General features: G+C 43.5%; 2 protein-coding genes across 8 annotated transcripts in view; one reads left to right on the top strand and one right to left on the bottom strand.

Annotated features, from left to right (window-relative positions):
* The window catches only part of RMND1 (required for meiotic nuclear division 1 homolog), a 46,623-nt gene extending 38,484 nt beyond the window's left edge, over positions 1-8,139 (bottom strand). The window contains exon 1 of one of the 7 annotated variants that reach the window (XM_045009582.1): positions 7,941-7,979. In XM_045009582.1, the coding sequence (XP_044865517.1) occupies positions 7,941-7,961 (21 nt within the window). In that variant the 5' untranslated portion in view covers positions 7,962-7,979. The other 6 variants (XR_006578019.1, XR_006578018.1, XR_006578017.1 and 3 more) reach the window with 6 other exon arrangements.
* On the top strand, positions 8,058-16,894 carry ARMT1 (acidic residue methyltransferase 1). The gene is made up of 5 exons (XM_045009583.1): positions 8,058-8,128; positions 11,021-11,126; positions 11,921-12,162; positions 14,374-14,539; positions 15,597-16,894. The coding sequence occupies exons 1-5, from the start codon at positions 8,088-8,090 to the stop codon at positions 16,362-16,364; spliced, it is 1,323 nt and encodes a 440-aa protein (XP_044865518.1). The 5' UTR covers positions 8,058-8,087; the 3' UTR covers positions 16,365-16,894.
* Positions 16,895-17,936: the final 1,042 nt, after the last annotated feature.

The raw sequence follows: 17,936 nt of genomic DNA on the forward strand, positions 1-17,936 counted from the left end.
ACATTTGAGGTGCAGACAAGGCCTCAGTGATCCAATTTGATTCCTGAGGTACTGTCTATACTGGCAAGTTTCTGCACAGAAAAGCAGCTTTCTGCACTGTAACTCCCGAGGTTTACACACTGCCAAGCCACTTAGTGCGCAAAATCTGTGTGTTTGTAGTGCTTTTAAAAAAAAACACCCCAACAAGAGGTGTAGAGCTTTCTGCAAGAGCTGTAGACACTGTGGTTGATTATAGTGCTGTGATTGGCCTATAGGAGGTGTCGCACAATGCCTGTTCTCGCCTCTCTTTGAACTCTACTGCCCTGCCCTCAGGTGACCGTCATCCCCACCCCGTAAATTCTTTTGGAATTTTGAAAGTCCCCTTCCTGTTCACTCGGTGATGCAGCGCATCTTTCCAGGTGGCCATGCCTGCTCCACACACCAGGCGATCTCCCACTTGGAGCAATACCAAGCTGCTGGACCTCATCGGCATTTGGGTTGAGAAGGCTGCCCAGTCCCAGCTGCACTCCAACCATAGGAATTATGATACCTACAGACAAATTTCACGATGCATGACAGAAAGGGGCCATGTCCGTGACACACTGCAGTGCAGGGTCAAAGTGAAGGAGCTGCAGAACGCCTACCACAAGGCGCAGGAGGCAAACCGCCGCTCCGGTGCTGGACCCATGAGCTGCCGGGTCTACAAAGAGCTGTACGTGATACTCAGCGGTGACCCCACCTTCATTGTGAAGACCACTGTGGATACTTCAGTGGCTCGCGTGCCAGTTGAGAGTGGACCAAGCTAGGATAAGGAAATCTTGTACGAGGATGTGGAAGGGGAGGGAGACCCAGAGGCAGAGGATGACTCGGAGGTCAGAGATGCATGCAGCCAGGAACTCTTTTCTACCCCAGATAAGGCTAGCCAGTCACAGCTGTTGGATGTTGGCGAAGTGCAAACAGGAGAGGAGGCCCCTCATAAGTGGATTTGATTTTGGGAATCACTGAAGCAAGGAGCTGGGGGCAGGAGGGTTGCAGAAAGCATTTGTCTCCCACGGCATGCCTCGTCTGAGTGGACGAACAGGCTGTTGAGTGACTCTCTCACTTCATGGGAATCTCCCTCAGAGATCTTCAGGAAACTCTTGTGGAAATACTGGGCGATCCTCTGCCGCAGGTTCTTCGGCAGAGCTGCTTTCCTTCTTGTCCCATTAACAGTAACTTTCCTGTGCCACTGTGCCATCATGGGGGGTGGGAGGGACCACTGCTGCACACAGGCAAGCCGCATAAGGGCCATGGCAGAAGCTGCAGTCTTGGAGAAGACCCTCCCTTGATTCCCTGCTCACCTCAACAGTGAGATATTTTCCATAATGATCACATCCTGTGGAAAGTGTGGAGACAGGAATGATTATCAGGCCCCCGCAGGAGCCACGTGCTCAGTGTACAGTAGGGTCCAGGAAGAGTGATTTACCCTGCCCCTGCAGCTACTCAGCATCTGGGGGGTTTTGTGGCTCATGTGTGCTTGCCTGGCATCAGCCAGTTAGTGACAGGTGTGTGAGTACTGGCTGCGTTTTAAATCACTGAATCAGTGTTCTGTGTGTTGCAAACAATACTGCTTCTGTAAAATGTTGTTTAAACTTCACAGAGATAAATGTGGGAGCCCAGCCTCCCTCTTTGTTATCGGCGGCTGAATGGCTGTGCAGAATTAGAAAGCAGCCAAAAACTAAGGAGGACTTTCTCCATGAGGTTATGATGCACTCTGCTGCTGAGAAACAGGAATTGAAGGAGTGGCGGGATAGCGAGAAGAGGGACTGAAAGGAGAATGCGGCATGCCAGAGTGAAGCCACGGAATGGCTCTTAAAGGTTATGGAGCGCCAAGCAGACACACCCAGGTGATACTAGCTCTTCAAACCGAGCAGCTCCGCGCCCACCGTCCCCTGCAGCCGCTGTCACAAAACTCTTTCCCATGCGCCCCCCAGACACGGCCAACACACTCTTATCAACCTCCTGGCTCCAGTCTGTACTCGCAGCATTCCACTCCTCCCTCCTCACAGTCCAGCACTGCAGACTCCCACTACCCACTGCACTCAACACCCATTCCTCTCCAGGTTCGCCCGGCTGAAGTACAGTACCCGCTGCATTGTACTGCAAAGAAGGTTGGATATGATCTCTGGACATACACAAATCTTTAGCTGTCCTGGGAACTCTCCTCCTCCTCCTGGGACCTTCCCTTCCCCTATCCCCCTCACTGCTGTTTTTTTTGTTTGACTCTCTCCTCCGGTTGTTGTCTTTTAATAAAAGAACTGTGTTGGTTTGAAAGCAATCTTTATTCTATAAATTGAAAGCAAAATGAGCCATGCAAAGCAAAATACAATTATGTTAAACCCACATATTGCATCATGTGCACCAATCACTTCTTAGCATTACAAGCACTGCAATCCCACGCATAGCAACAAATATTAGTGGCTCAGCTTCAAATTGCTGCCTCAAGGCATCCCTTATCCTTATGGCTCCACGCTGTGCCCCTCTAATAGCCCTTGTCTCTGGCTGTTCAAACTTGCCTCCAAGTGCTGCAGTCCAGACCTGAGTGAAGCTTTCACCCTTCCCTTCATAAATGTTATGGAGCATACAGCACACATCTATAAGCATAGAAATATTATCATTGGCCAGGTCCAGCTTCCCATAGAGGTAGCACCTGTGGTTCTTTAAATGGCCAAAACCACACTCAACAGTCATTCTGCACTTGTTGAACTGCTCCTTGCTGCTGTCAAGTTATCCCGTGTATAGCTTCATAAGCCATGGCAATAAGGGGTAGGCGGGATCTCCCAGGATCACAATGAGCATTTTGATTTCCCCTACAATGATCTTCTGATCTGGGAAGAAAGTCCCTGCTTGCAGTTTCCTCAACACGCCAGTGTTCCAAAAGATGCATGCGTCATGCACCTTTCCAGACCAGCCTGCATTAATGTCTGTGAAACGCGCAGGGTGGTCTAAAAGTACTTGGAGAACCACTGAGAAATACCCTTTGCGATTAATGTATTCGGTGGCCAGGTGGTCTGGTAACAGAATTGGAATATGCGTGCCATCGATTGCCCCTCCGCAGTTAGGGAAGCCCATTTGTGCTCAGCCATCTACAATGTCACGCACGTTGCCCAGAGTCACAGTCTTTCGAAGCAGGATGCGATTAATAGCCCTGTATGCTTCTGTCAACATGAGTCCAACGGTAGACTTTCCCACTCTGAACTGATTAGCAACCGATTGGTGGCAGTCTGGAGTAGCTAGCTTCCATAGTGCAATCGCCACATGCTTCTCCAGTGGCAGGGCAGCTCTCATTCTTGTGTCCTTACACCGCAGGGCTGCGGTGAGCTCATCACACAGTCCCAAGAATGTGGCTGTCTTCATCCAAAAGTTCTGCAGCCAGGGTGGATAAAAATCAATGATTTAAAAAAATTTTTTAATCAGATTTTTTTCATTTAAATTGGATTTTTTTGATAAAATGCTTTTTGTGGAAAAAAACTATCTAAAGATACATTATAGATCAGAGGTATCTCATCATGGAACAGGGATTATAAATTTTAATTCTATAGTATGAAACAATATATTCACGTAATGTTTAAGACAATTTTTGTAAATGAGTTCCAATAGTTCATGGATTAGGGACCCGATCTTGTGACGTTCCAGAGTCTTCTGTATAGATTATTTAGGTTAATATTTCTATCTACCCAATGGGACCTAGAGCTCAGCCTAGAAGATACCATTAGAGATGCTTAGTTTTGCAGTTCTCAAACTGTAGATTTGTGTCTCCAAAGATAACATGCTTGTTAGCAGCAAAAATATTTTTAAATAAATAAATAAAATAATATACAGAGGTGAGAAATAACAGACCTCAACCCTATTGTCCCTCTGCAAATTTGTGTACTCAGAGTCAATCCCTTACCTCTCTCTAAAAGTGCAAAGTTTCAAACAGTTCAATTCATAGATCTGGACAAGGAGAAGAAGTCTGGAGATAAATGTGAGAAGGGAGGGACAGTCAGTAGAAACAAAAGTGAAACTGTTTGAGCAGCATATTCCAGAAGTCTTGAAATCTTTCTGAGTGTAGCCGTCATTGGTTTGAGATCTACCATACCATTCCTTCACTAGAAGGGAAAACCTATAATGGCAGCAGGCCATAAAAGAGACCCAGTTTGGGAATATTTTAATGAAGTTCCTCTACCTGTGGGTAAGACAGGCATGCGCGCAAAATGCAAACAGTGCAACCAAGAAATGCAATGCCTGGTTGCCAGAATGAAACATCATGAGAAGTGTTGCTTCTCAGGAGGAAGCTGCGTTGAAGATGATGAAAGGAACTTGTCTGAACATGCAGGATCTGCAGGTTGGTAAACTTTTTTATTTCATACTTCTTTCTTAAGGACTGCCTGTCTTCCTTCTGGACTATTCTTGAATTCTCATGTTTGAGCAAAAAATATAGTTGTTACTCTATGGTACTATCTTTTTTAGATACAGTTGTGATAAAAAATAAATTGCTGAAATAGGCAGCTCTTCCTTTTACAATTTCACCTTTAAAATAGTACTGAGTGTCAGTGAATGCAATAAGTAATACTAAATGAGCAGTATGGTAATAATATTAAATAATTGCATTGACTTATTTTGTTTAGGAGAATCCATACTCAACATACAGGATTCTGAAGACTATCCACCTTAAAGATCACCATAATTTTCTATCGTTTCAGAGTTATCTGCCAATGATAGTGTTTCAGTCACAGTATATCACCTGTAGCAAAAAGAAAAAAAATCTCCATCATTCAGAAACCACCATAGATAAGTTTGTGATAAGAACCAGCAGATTACAAAAAGAGGTAATTGATGAAAAAATTGCCCCATTTGTTTATGCAACAAACTCTCTTTTCTGTATGATTGAGAACCAGGATATAGTACACCCAACAGAGCAGATGTCGCAGGCAAACTGCTGGATAAAGTGTATGAAAGAGAAATTGAGCAGTGTGCAAAAGGTCTAGAAGGTGAAATTGTTAACCTGAGTCTTGATGGCTGAAGCAATGTCCACAATGATCCTGTTGTATGTGCTTGTGTGATAACAGAAGGGAATGTCTTCCTTACAGAAACAACTGATACATCAGGAAATGCACACACAGCAGAATACTTACAAGAAGTAGCAGTAAAAGCTATAACAAACTGTGAAAATGTCTAGTAAACAGCTTGGTCACAGACGATGCTGCAAATGTATCCAAGATGAGAAGAAATTATTTAGAAGAGAGTCCCAAGCTAATAACATACGGTTGCAGTGCTCATTTGATGCACCTCCTAGCCAAAAACTTCAGTGTTCCAGAAATAAAGGCTAATGTTGTTGAAACTGCAAAATACTTCTGTAACAAGCACTTTGCAGCAACTGCTCTGAAAACAGTTGGAGGAACCAAGCTAACACTCTCACAAGATGTACGATGGAACTCTGTAGTGGACTGTTTTGAGCACTATATCAAGAATGGCCTAATCTGATGACGGATTGTGAACAAAATTGTGAAAAAAATAGATGGCACCATCACAGCAAAATTTCTCAACATTGGTCTTAAGAGAAATGTTGAACATATGCTGAGTACCTTGAAGCCTATTTCTCTAGCCTTGAACAAAATGCAGGGAAATGGTTGTTTTATTGCTGATGGTGTTGAAATTTGGAAGGAACTGAGAAATTTATGCAATCATAGAATATCAGGGTTTGAAGGGACCTCAGGAGGTCATCTAGTCCCACCCCCTGCTCAAAGCAGGACCAATCCCCCAGACAGACTTTTGCCCCTGATCCCTAAATGGCCCCCTCAAGGATTGAACTCACAACTCTGGGTTCAGCAGGCCAATGCTCAAACCACTGAGCTAGCCTTCCCATCCCCATGACAGAGTTAAATTACAAGCATTAAAAAAACAAATGGCACAAGCACTATCTCCAGTTTATTTTCTTGCAAATATTCTCAATACTTGTCAAACCTTAACTGCTGAAGAAGAGGCGTTGGCTAGGACATGGACATCCAGCAATCATCCCTCCATCACGCCAACTATAATAAACTTCAGAGCTAAGGGTGAACCATCCAAGAAATATATGTTTGCCGATGATGTTTTAAAGGAAGTCACACCAGTGAACTGGTGGAAGTCACTTAAGCACTTGGATTCTGAGACTGTTGAAGTGATAATCTCACTTTCAACAGCAGTAGCTTCTTCTGCCGGTGTAGAAAGAATATTTATTCCTTTGGACAAATTCATTCCAAATTGAGAAATCGTTTGGGACCTGAAAAAGCAGGAAAGCTTGTTTTTCTTTCCCAGATTATGAACAAACAGGAAATGAAGGTGAAGACAACTGAGTTAGCTGCAGAAGCCAATATTTTAAATTTCTCATGTTGACCTGGCTGATTTAGCTGTAAACCTAATCTGAAAAGTTTTCAAAATAAATCACTTTAAAAATGTATAGTGTAAACCTTCTAAAAATGAAAACTACATCTATCTGAGTTGTGAAGAATATGTATTAAGGTTGTAACAACCAACAAGAATGCACTTTTATGTAGAAATCCATGATTTAATCGAGTCTTCCTGACTAGTGATTTAAATCAAATCCACCCTGTCTGTAGCCACTGCTCGTCATCCCAGACATGCACCACAATATGATCCCACTACTCAGTGCTTGTTTCCTAAGTCCAAAAGTGGCATTTCACTGTGGTCAGCAGCTCCGTGAATGCCACAAGCAATCTCATGTCATAGCTACTACGCGTGGCAAGATCAAAGTTGCACTCCTCTTGCCTTTGTAGTTTAAGGAGTAACTCCAGTGCCACTCATGATGCGTTGGTCAGAGCAAGCAGCACACTGGTCAACAGTTCGGGATCCATTCCTGCAGCCCAAAGAAGCAGGGTATCACAAGCCATTGAAAGATGGTGCCAAATGCAGACAGAAACACAGCGACTGCTGGGATGCAAAGCAATGCATCATGAGGCACTTGGATGGGACCCAGGATGTCCCATGACCCCCTCCAGCTTCCCACAACTCTTAGCAGCAGAAGAGAAAGAGGTGCTCTGTAGCTACCCACAGTGCACCACTCCAAATACCACTGCAAGTGCCGGAAGTGTGTGAACATGCTATTGTGCAGGCAGCTGACAGTGTGAACACACAACAGCGGTTTCCCATCTGCACCCTCTGAGCGGCGCTGTAACTGCCAGTGCTGTAACTCTGCCAGTGAAGACATGCCCTGAATTGTGGCTTACAGCCCTGGTGGTTGTATTTGAGCACTGCTGTGATGTAGACGCAGCTGCAGAGTCCTAACCTACCTCAGATGCCTGAAAGGGGAAGAGCCCCGTTGGGCAGGGCACATGAAAGGGTTGTACTGAGACCCCAACCCCTCCCCACATCAGTCAGGAACTGGGGCCTGTGCTTCCTACCAGCCTGCTGCACTGGCACAGGCCACGGCAGCCAGGCCTAGCACAGAAACGCATAGGCTTTCCCCACTCCCTCCAGGCCTGCACACCCCCGGGGCCTCAGTTTCACCATCTATAAAATGGGATGATGACACCGACTCCTCGGTAGGGCGCCCCGTGAGCTACCGGGCAGGAGCGCAGCCGCCGGGAACCGGAGCCGAGGGAAGGCCAGCGCCGCCTTCGGCCTCCCCTTCACAAGGCCCAGCCCGCGGCGCTCAGGGCCCCGGCTCAGCGCCTCCTCCCGAGCGGCCGTTGGCAGCCAGCGGGGGCGTGCGGGCGCCTCGCGCCCTCCCCACACGGACACACGGGGAAGGCCCGACAGCCCCGCGCGGCCCTGTTCCCACGGAGCGGGGGGGTCGCGCCCTACCAGTGACCTGAGCTTCCGGGAGGCAGGGAGGGGGCGGCTCGTCTCCCTGGCGCGCGGGGAACAGCAGCGCCAACTGCCCGTCCCTACACCTGGCTCCCGACCTTCGGTGCCCCCGCCCGCCGCGCGCGCGCGCTCACCATGTAACCACGCCCCCTCATCCACCAGCCCCGCCCCGCGTCCTTGTGCCTCCTTCCTGCGGCGCTAATAATACTCATTGGAGACGCAGCGAGGTGTGCTTACGTCATTTCCGGGGCGGCGCCGCAGTGCTACTCCGCGGGGGGAAGATGGCGACGGTGCCGGTTTCGCTGGCGGGCAGCTTCCAGGGGTCCGTCACTGCTCGGCCGGCGGGCGGGGGCTCGCTGAACCGGGTATCGCCGGGGCGGGGCGGGGCACGTCTCAGCCCATCCAGGAGCCGAGAGCGCCCGGCGGGCGGGCGGGGGCCCCTGGGAATGGGCCCCCGGGGGGCTGCGTCCAGCAGCTGCCTCCGCAGAGCGCCGCGGCCGGGCAGGGCGGAAAGTCGAATCCTGCCCCGGGTCGTGACTCCCCGCCCGTCACGGGTCCGCGGTGTAGGCGGGAGAGCGCTGGGCCGGGGCACTAGCGGGGCTCCCGGGCTCGGGGGCGGGCTCCTGCGGGGCAAGGCGCGGAGGGCCCGGTAACCGAAGAGTCCGAGATCCGCCTCCGTACGCGGGGACAGAGCGCGGCCCGACAGCTTCGCTCGCTGTGCAGTGCCCTGGCCGCGAGGCCAGGCTGTCCTGGGCCCTTCTTACCCCAGCTCAGCGGGGGCGGCTGGCCTGGGTAATTCGCCCTTATCGCTGGTCTCCCTTCTACACAAGCGCTGCGGGCATCCTTGTCAGCCCGCACTCCCTGCATCCTGGAGGGCACTGCAAACGCTGTTTGGGCAGCAAGGCAGAGACGTGCCAATGGAAGTGAAACTGCTCCTCTGGCCAGACCTTGAGCTCTTGCCCCCCCCCCCCCCCCAGTCGGTGCAGTTACGTTGCGGGCTCCAGCGCCGGTACATCTCCATGTATTCAGTACCCATGGAGGTGTTCCTCCAGCTGGATGGTTAGTACTAGGATTATGATGGGTTTTAGTCTCTCAGCTTCGTAGGTATCTATTAAAATTGTAGTTTAAGGTTATTAACCTAGTTTTTGTGACAGCTAACTCAGTGTTAATGTAAGTTGTTGCGCTGTGGCAGATACCAGCCACCGTTGTCAGCCTGTCATCTCTCTGTATTATTACTGACATTTAGTAAATGGAGGTGCCTGCTAATGACTAAAATTGACTTAAAATATTGCTTGAATTCTTACCTTTCTCTAAAGGTAGGTGGGTTATTGAGGTGAAGTTTCACACAGGATTAATTCTTATCCCCTTTGATTTTTTTTTCCTAGTAGCTTTGGTTTGGTTTGGTTTTTAATAGGAAGTCTCTGAAATTGGGTTCTGGCAAAAAAAATTTTGGGGGGAAGTTTTACCTTTTTGTTATTGACCAATATCTCTTCAAAACATTGTCTGGCTACAAAAAAATTGGTAGAGAGGTGTGTATTCTGAGTAGATCTGGTGTGATGAGTGGTTTTAAAAAAAAGACTGGATTTAGGGTTATTAGTTATTACTAAAAGTATATACACTGCATATGCTGGCTTAATGGTTCAGTGGAATCAGGGACATATGAAATCTTCCTTACCAGGAGCTACAGTTTTCTGTCAGATTTTTATCCTACAGCAGCAGCAGAGAGGCTTATGCAGTACAACAAAGACCATGCATGACCACCTTAATTTTGTCCTGTCATGACAGAAGGCTGGGCAGTCTCCCTTTAGCAATCCTTCTGCATCTAGCCCTTTACTTTGTACCTGATATCCATAACTAATAGTATTGGAGGAAGAGGTGAAGGAGGAGAAATCTGGCAAAGGTTATGTGCAGAAACAAGGAGGAGGGCAGAGTTGAGGTTGCAGTGCATGGTCAGTGTTGTTTGATATTTGTGGTGGTGATGAAGTGTGAGTGGAGGAACAGAGGCTATGTACTTTAACATACCCTAACTTTTCCTTGATATTGTGAGTTTGGGTCAGGTATGTTGTGGGGTTAGCAGTCCTGATTGCTTAACAGTGAATTTTTGTGTGTATTAAAGTAACCATATGTATAGAATTGCATATCACCCTATCAGTGTATGTACATTATAGCACTAGTTTGACAGTATTATACTATCATCTGAAAAGATGACACAAGTGATGCCTGTCAATTTGCCTCCTTGACAAAGCTGCTTTACCAGAGTTGGAAAAACACTTCTTGGGATGAGAACAAGAGCTATGGGAAGATGGCAGTGTTGTTTTGTGGCAGCTCTTGAGTTTTTGAAATTTGTTTTTGTTCCTCATTGGAACAACACCACCAAAATACTCCTTTTGAATTATTTTAGAAAAACAGAATTGTCAAGGGGAGTCTACAACTTGGTGGTTAAAACACTGGTCTGGAATGTGGGAGACTCGGGTTCAAGTCCCTGCTCTGCCTCATTCAGAGCCAAGGTTTTTCATCCCTCAACCCAACTAGAGTCTCCTTCCGGACCGCAAAACCTTCCCGACAGAAATTTAGTGGAAACAATACGTCTTCATGAAACGTTTTAATTTTGACAAAACATAGTTTGCTGAATTGAAGTTTAAATGAAAATGTTCTGACTTAGTTATAGTGAGTGCTTTAATGCATGCCATTTTGTTTAACTTATTGCCCTTCTTCAAATCTGGTTTTTATTCATCCAGGTAAATTGTTTTAGGAACTGGGTATGTTGTAACATAAATGGAAGTGTAGGGTAAGTCTGAGGTTACTTTGCTTTTATTAGCTGTGTCAATAAGATACAAGGTTAAAACAGTGTACATTTCTTCTAATAAGCCATTTGGGCACTTGAACCTGCCTCCTTTGATTTCAACATCTAATAGCTGAGCATTCTCAGTGAAAGAGTGTTTTACACTGGAATTCACTGGTCTGCCAGGGCGAAAGTATTTCCTTAGTCCATTAGGATATGGGGAAATGAAAAATGAATTTTTCACATTTGCCAACTCCTCCCTCTAACTTGAAAAGCAGCTAGCAAAACAGAAATTACTACATTTTATATGCTATCCTTAAATGTGATAGATTGCACTTGAAATTAAAGTAATGAATAAATAGGGAAAAGGTATTAAATCTGTTTGTGATAATGAAAGTAAGTAATGTACTGCTGTGATTCTTTTCTTGTTAGGTCTTTTGCATATTTTACAATTAAGGACAGGTTGCCTCAAATCCTAACTAGGGTTATTGATACTTTGCACCGACATAAAAATGAATTCTTTGAAGAACATGGAGAGGTAAGAGTACTGTTGTTTCATACTATTTTTCTCATACTGAAACCTCTTAGAGATCTCTTTTCTCTGCTTTGTTTTTATTCCTGTTTTCCTCATGTTGTCTTCCCTCTTAATTTTTCTCACGTGGCCTCTCTTTTTTTTTTTCCTCAACCCCGAGTTGTCTTTTTCCTCTCCTTTCCTGGTTATTTCTTATATGTTACGTCTGACTTTTATTAATGTTTTTTCTTGGCTTTCTGCTCCTGAAACTTCCTGAGTTTTCTGTTCTTTGGTTAGATGGCGGTATGTGGCATATCCATCTTGGCCCTTGTGGGGATGACAAGGTTTAGGCTGCTGTTCTCATAGACTTGTAGACTTTAATGTTGGAAGAGACAATCATGATTATTTAGTCTGATCTCCTGCACATTGCAATCTACAGAACCTCATCTGCCCACTACTGTAGTAGACCCCTAACAGTTCTCCCCAGTGAACCAGGCATTTTGTTGAACATAATGGAGTATGAGCAAAAGGTCCTGTCTCAACATAGAATCAAATACCTTTCATGGCATATGGGGGTTCTTCTAGCTTGGAAGGTGTGAAACTGCAGTGAATGTCAGATGTAGAACAAAAGCTTCACTGAGCATCACTTAGACTTAGACTTTTGTCTCTGTTCAAGTGCAAGATCCCAAGAGTCTGATATTTTTGATTTTTAAGAGTCAAAACTTATTTCCCTTTGCAGTAAAATTTATCTACCATAGAGTATGTAGCTATACAGGAATTTATTTTTGGACTAGGGACACTTATTTTCCATTTTATTTCAGAAAGGCATTGAGGCAGAGAAGAACGCTATATCCATCCTCTCTAAGTTAAGGAATGAGCTGCAAACAGACAAACCATTGGTTCCCTTGGATGATAAACTCCCTGATGTTCCACTGTGGAATCAATACCTAGAATATCAACAAAATTTATTAGATGGAAATGAACAGCCAAGCTGGTTTCAGTCCCCTTGGTTATATGTGGAGTGTTACATGTACCGCCGGATTCATGAAGCACTAGTTCATAAGTAAGTATACATTCTAACATGAGTTGTTACCCTTTGTATAGTTCTTCTGATTTTTTGTGCATCTGAGAGGCATAAAAAGGGGAGTAAGCTTAAAATCTTTCCTTTTCTTTGCACAACCCCCCTCTCTTTCTCCACCTCCCCCCCCCCCCCCCCCCCGATTCACTCACTGTCTTTGGTCATTTTTTTTGTGCTGAAGATCTTGGAAGTATATTAAGTCAGTCACTTTTCTGCTCCAGTTCTCGTGATTCACTTTGCTGAGACATCTGAGCCTGCGTTTTCAGTTTCTTGCAGAGTAATTCAGGTTGAGTGTTAAAAGTTACTGATGCTTCCGAGAGGATTTAGTTTAAAATGCAGACCTTTCTTACAAATGTAGAGCAGTTAGTCCGAGCAGTGGAGTAAGTAGAACACTGAAAAAAAGTCTTAGCAACAATTTCCCCGGTTAAGGTACTAATGAGACTTTGCTTCCTTTGCAACATACATAATTCAAACTCTGCTAGCCTTCCCTTTTAATTAAGTAATATATGAGGTTGAGCTAACATTTTCTGAGTGGCCTCTAAAAAAGTTAAACTGGCTGGTGTTTTTCATTTGGAAAAAAAAGAGCCAATCCTGGCTCTCATTTGAAGTTAATGGCAAAACTCCCATTAATTTCAACAGGAGTAGTAGCAGGCATTAAAAGATAAAAATGTGGTGGCAGTAGAGTTAGTTGTAATCACACATACTAATACACTTCTTACCTCTGATATTTTTGGATAAAATTTTCAAAAGAGCCTAATTGAGTTAGGCCTCTTTGTCCCACTGACAAATTGTACCCTTTGTGTAGAAAAAGAGTTATTTATGTAAGCCACAATATTAAGAATTCAGTTCTCCAAAACAAAGCTTCACCCCATACACAAAACAAATAATGAAAGATCATAGTGTGAAAGAAGGCTTCTAAAATTTTCACTTATTCTATGTCACACAAAAATCTTTGTAAACTAAATGGGTAAATTGTTTTTAGTTTCCAAAATGAGGTAGGGAAAGAACATTTTTTCCAAACCAGAAAATGTCAGTTTCAGTGTCAGTTGCACATTTGGGAATCCATTCATTGTATTTCCTGTTACTTTGGAATTGTGTTCTCTAAATCTCTCTTCATACCAAAAGTGAAGAATTCTTTTGTAATCTCTTAGGGAAAGTCAACAACATGAAGGGCTTTTTTGTTCATCGAATCGAAATCCCGGAGGATCTTTGACTTAAAACTATTTATTTATTTTTATTTTTTGTGTGTGTGGTATACGGAGTCATTTGCCAAAAAAATTGTTTTTATCTTTTCCAATATATTTAAAAAAACCCTTTACATTTATAAAGTTTAACAATTATTATGCTAATTTTTAGAATGCCCAGATGAAAATTTTTCACAAAATCATTCCCTTCATAAAGGGTTTAGGTATGTCCATGTGAAAAGTTGCTACACAACCATAAATACAAATGTACTGAAAAAAACCGGGGCCAATTATTTAACCCTAGTTGGCTTGTCACCCTTCATCAATTTGTCTCTCATGGATTGAAAACCCTCAAGGGCAGCCAAAGTGTGTATACAGTGCCCCATATAATGGAGGAAGAAGGGGCCCATCGTGATTGAGACATTTGGCCACAACCATAATATATATGGTTGTTATTGATAAATACCTGTATGTGCTGCTTAAAATAAATGAGACATAATATCATGCAAAGTAAGTATTACTGGAGCTATGTAGGAGTCTGGCATGCCACATTACTCTAGAACGGGTTGGCAATGTTTCAGAAGTGGTGTGCTGAGTTTCCATTTATTCACTCTAATTTAAGGTTTCGCATGCCAGTAATACATTTTAATGTTTTTAGAAGGTCTCTTTCTATAAGTCTATAATATATAACTAAACTATTGTTGAAGATGAAGTAAATGAGGCTTTTAAAATGTTTAAGAAGCTTCATTTAAAATTAAATTAAAATGCAGAGCCCCCCCCCCCCCCCCCAGTGGCCAGGACCCAGGCAATGTGAGTGCCACTGAAAATCAATTTGTGTGCTGCCTTTGGCACGCGTGTCATAGGTTGCCTACCCCTGCTCTAGAATTTCAGATTAGGACCCCAAGTTTAACATTCATGTAAAAAAACCAAGTTGTATTTAACACTTTTGTTGCTGCTGCTGTGAGAAAATGGAAAGCATATTAATATTTATATTTTTTCCCTTCTATTTTAGTCCTCCTATTGACGACTATGATGTATTTAAAGAAGCAAAGGTTCACAGCTTCTTTGAATCCCAACAAGCTATTATTGCCTTATGCACTTACTTGCAGGAACTTCTTAAAAACATTGAGGACCTAGATGAAAAACAACTTCAGGAAGAATTTTTTAAGCTGCTGCAGGTAAACTTGGCATTTCTTATTCACAGTTCCTGCCTGTGACAAGTTACAAAATTTGAGTTGTGCAAAACTTAAACTTTAAACTTAAAATTCTAGGCCTTATGTTTGCAAATATCCTATCATATGTTGACATGCAGTTTACTGCTGAGTCTGCAGACATTTCTTGTGCCTCTGCTGCTAGCTAAAGATCTGAGCAGCAGAGTGAAACTAACAAGACTCTGGTTAGATATAGGGTTTTTGAATAAGACCACAGGAGTAGCCATGTAATTGACAAGAATCATGTCAATTCCATGCTGCTGGTGGTCTATTACATGTTCCAAGCCCTGCTTATTCTTTTTCATGTACATCCAGTGTTGCCATCCCTAAGCATTCAAAAGTCATGAGTCAGGCTCCAAAAAGTCATGAGATTTGCTTAAGTCATGATTAAAAAAAATTATTGTTGTGGTGTTGTTGTTTACAAATTCAAGCTTTTCTCTCTAACCATTAGGGATAGAAACTTATTTATTTAACTGAAAGTTGAAGTTCTCATAATTTCATTGCCGTAGGAGCTGAGGCTTTAGGAAAACACCAAATACCATGAGACTTAATAAAATCATAAGTTGGCAACGCTGCATACCTAGCTGTTTGTTGAGACTTCATAAAAGAGCACATTTTCATATTCTTGCAATATAGATCAACTTAACAAATTCCAGGTAATCAAAACTCACTTATCCTCCCATTATTAGTCCTATGTGTACCCCTGCCAAGGCTTTTTGGAGTTGTGTATATAATATAAATTTCTTTAGCTCTGTCAGTGTGTTTATACCAAACCTAATCTGTTGAGTCCAAGATAAAGATGGGAAAGAGGCTTGTATTTCCCCCTTCCAATTCATTTCTGGTGTCTCTTTGGAAGTGAAAAGTATTATTTTGGTTTCTCTCCCAGAAATCATTCTGAACTCTTTATGTACAAAATGTTGAGCTTTAATAGGGAGTATGTATGTGGAGTCAGGTCCCACTGTCTCTAGAACAAAACAAAATACTACAGAATGAGATTTAGCAAAATGGACTTTTTTCTCTTCAGGTTTCATTGTGGGGGAATAAGTGCGACCTCTCCATTTCAGCTGGTGAAGACAACTCTCAGAAAGCCAGTCCTCTAAAATTGCTGGACAACTTGAAAACTTTCATCTTAGTGGATGATATGGAAAGCATTTGGTCACTGCTTATTAACAGCAAGAAAAGAAGAACGTCAAAAGATGTTACTAGAGTTGACATAGTCCTGGATAATGCTGGATATGAACTTATTACTGATCTAATACTAGCTGACTTCCTGTTATCATCAAAGTTAGTTACTGAAATCCATTTCCATGGAAAGTGTATACCATGGTATGTATCGGATACTACAAAGCAAGATTTTAACTGGACTATTAAACAGCTGCAGTCTGCTAATAATAGGTGGATGTCTAGGTGTGGGATGAACTGGGAGGGCAGTATTAAAAAAGGAGTTTTGGTTTACCATGATCACATGTTTTGGACTCTGCCACATGAATTTTGTAGTATGGCTCAGGTTGCTACTGACTTGTACACTGAGCTGCAGAAGTCACATTTAATTATTTTTAAAGGAGATCTCAACTACAGGAAACTAACTGGAGATAGAAAATGGGAGTTTACTGTTCCATTTCATCAAGCCTTAAACAAATTTCATCCTGCACCTCTCTGCAGCTTGAGAACACTAAAATCTGATGTTCAGGTTGGTCTGAAACCTGGACAAGGTGAGCAGTTTGTGACTTCTGAACCTGACTGGATGATATGTGGGAAATACGGAGTAGTTCAGTTTGATGCATCTTTGTGATTCAGGTGTGAGGTTGATAGTTTACCGAGGAATAGGTTTAATTTGCACTGTTTCAGAGAGCTGTGCTTTTGCTGTTCAATTTTGGGCTCTTTGTTTATCTGTTTCTGGCAAGTAGCTTGTTACTACTGATTTGCACAACATCTTTAGCTTTTGTAACAGTTTACAAACTTTCCTTTTAACACTCAAGTTATTAAATTGTAGATATTTTATGATCTAAAATGTCAACAGATGTTGCAGATGAACATGACTTCAATTGTCCCTAAGAATACTTTATCTTTCAGTAAGTAAAGAGAATTAATGCTCAGTGGAAGATACAATTTACTTGTGGAACTGGTTCCACCTTCGCATGCATTTACTGTTCCAGTACTGTTTGGCATTTTCAAGTGCCATATGTTGCATGGTACTTAGATTCATGCATTAAAAAAAATTAACTTCTGGGTTTTCTGCATCACTGCAACAGAGGTCTTATTTTAAAGCTGTTTGATTTGTCTCTCACAAAGAGTATTTTACATAAATTGACAATGTTTTCTCATCTGTGTGGTCAATATGTGCAAATAGCTTTCAGAATGGAAAAACTATTAAAAAGAACTAAGTAGGTGTAGTCAGCAGTGGGTTAAGGAAGGATCATTTGGGGGTGAGACCGTGGTCCTGTAAAGAAGACTCAGATGCCCAACTGAGTCAGAGCACTCAGACACAAGTAGTGCCTGCTAGCTGCCTGCCAAGTGGGGTAGCCCCTCCCCCATGACAAGTTCAGACTCTGAAATTGGGAGTAAGAGTCCATCTTTAAAGATGTGGAAAGAATTGTTTGACACTGTGACAAGCCAGGGGTGTGATTTCCCCCCTCCCCCGCCACTTGTGAACACATACTCAGTCTTGCTCTCACAGCCAAGCTGTGCCTTTACTGCTGCTACCCTGTGTGACTGCAACTACACTGCTGTTTATACTTGCACTAGCACAATGAGAGCTAGCATGAGTATGTGTAAGTGAGCAGGGAAACCACACCCCTACTTCATTTAGATGTTAGCCTGAATATGGTTGTGAGGGAGCAGATATTTTGGTAAACTCATTCAGGATTTATGCTTAATCCTTCTTTGTAGTAGAGGGGGCACAGGTAACAATATGTACAGTTAAAGTTGCCTGACTTTCCATTAATGATGCAACCCTATTTTAGCTGCTTATAACACTGCAAGATATCTGTTTCAGATGAAATTTCTGTGCTGGGTGTCCGCCTCCTGCTGAAAAAAAAATTTTTTTTTTTGAAAGTTTCAGCAAAAATGTTTCAGCTGTTCTCAACAAGATTAAGGGAAAAATATTGAGCATTCTTAACCCAGCAGCTCTGCACTGGAGAAGGATTTTCCCATGAGTTCCTCCTCTCAGCAACCAAATGTTGGGAGCAGGAACTGAGCAGTGGTATTTTCTTTCCTATGCTATTGTAGTCCATGCAGTGAGGTGGTGGCAGTGCTCTTATTGTAATAGAGGGGTGAGAAGCTAGGCCTAGGGAAGGGGTAGGGCAGGCGGTCTCAGGTGAGCTGGGTGTAGTGGGGGAGCTGCATGTATGGGCGGGGGGGAAGA

This window comes from Mauremys mutica, chromosome 3 (genome assembly GCF_020497125.1).
Source record: "Mauremys mutica isolate MM-2020 ecotype Southern chromosome 3, ASM2049712v1, whole genome shotgun sequence".
In the NCBI taxonomy this organism is placed as follows: Eukaryota; Metazoa; Chordata; order Testudines; family Geoemydidae; genus Mauremys; species Mauremys mutica.

What these genes read in the sequence shown, in the direction of transcription:
- ARMT1 (XM_045009583.1), top strand. Translation starts at nt 8,088, where the DNA reads ATGGCGACGGTGCCGGTTTCGCTGGCGGGCAGCTTCCAGGG. An exon ending in CTGGCGGGCAGCTTCCAGGG is followed by an intron (nt 8,129 to 11,020) that starts GTCCGTCACTGC and finishes TTTTCTTGTTAG; the next exon opens with GTCTTTTGCATATTTTACAA. An exon ending in AATTTTTTAAGCTGCTGCAG is followed by an intron (nt 14,540 to 15,596) that starts GTAAACTTGGCA and finishes TTTTCTCTTCAG; the next exon opens with GTTTCATTGTGGGGGAATAA.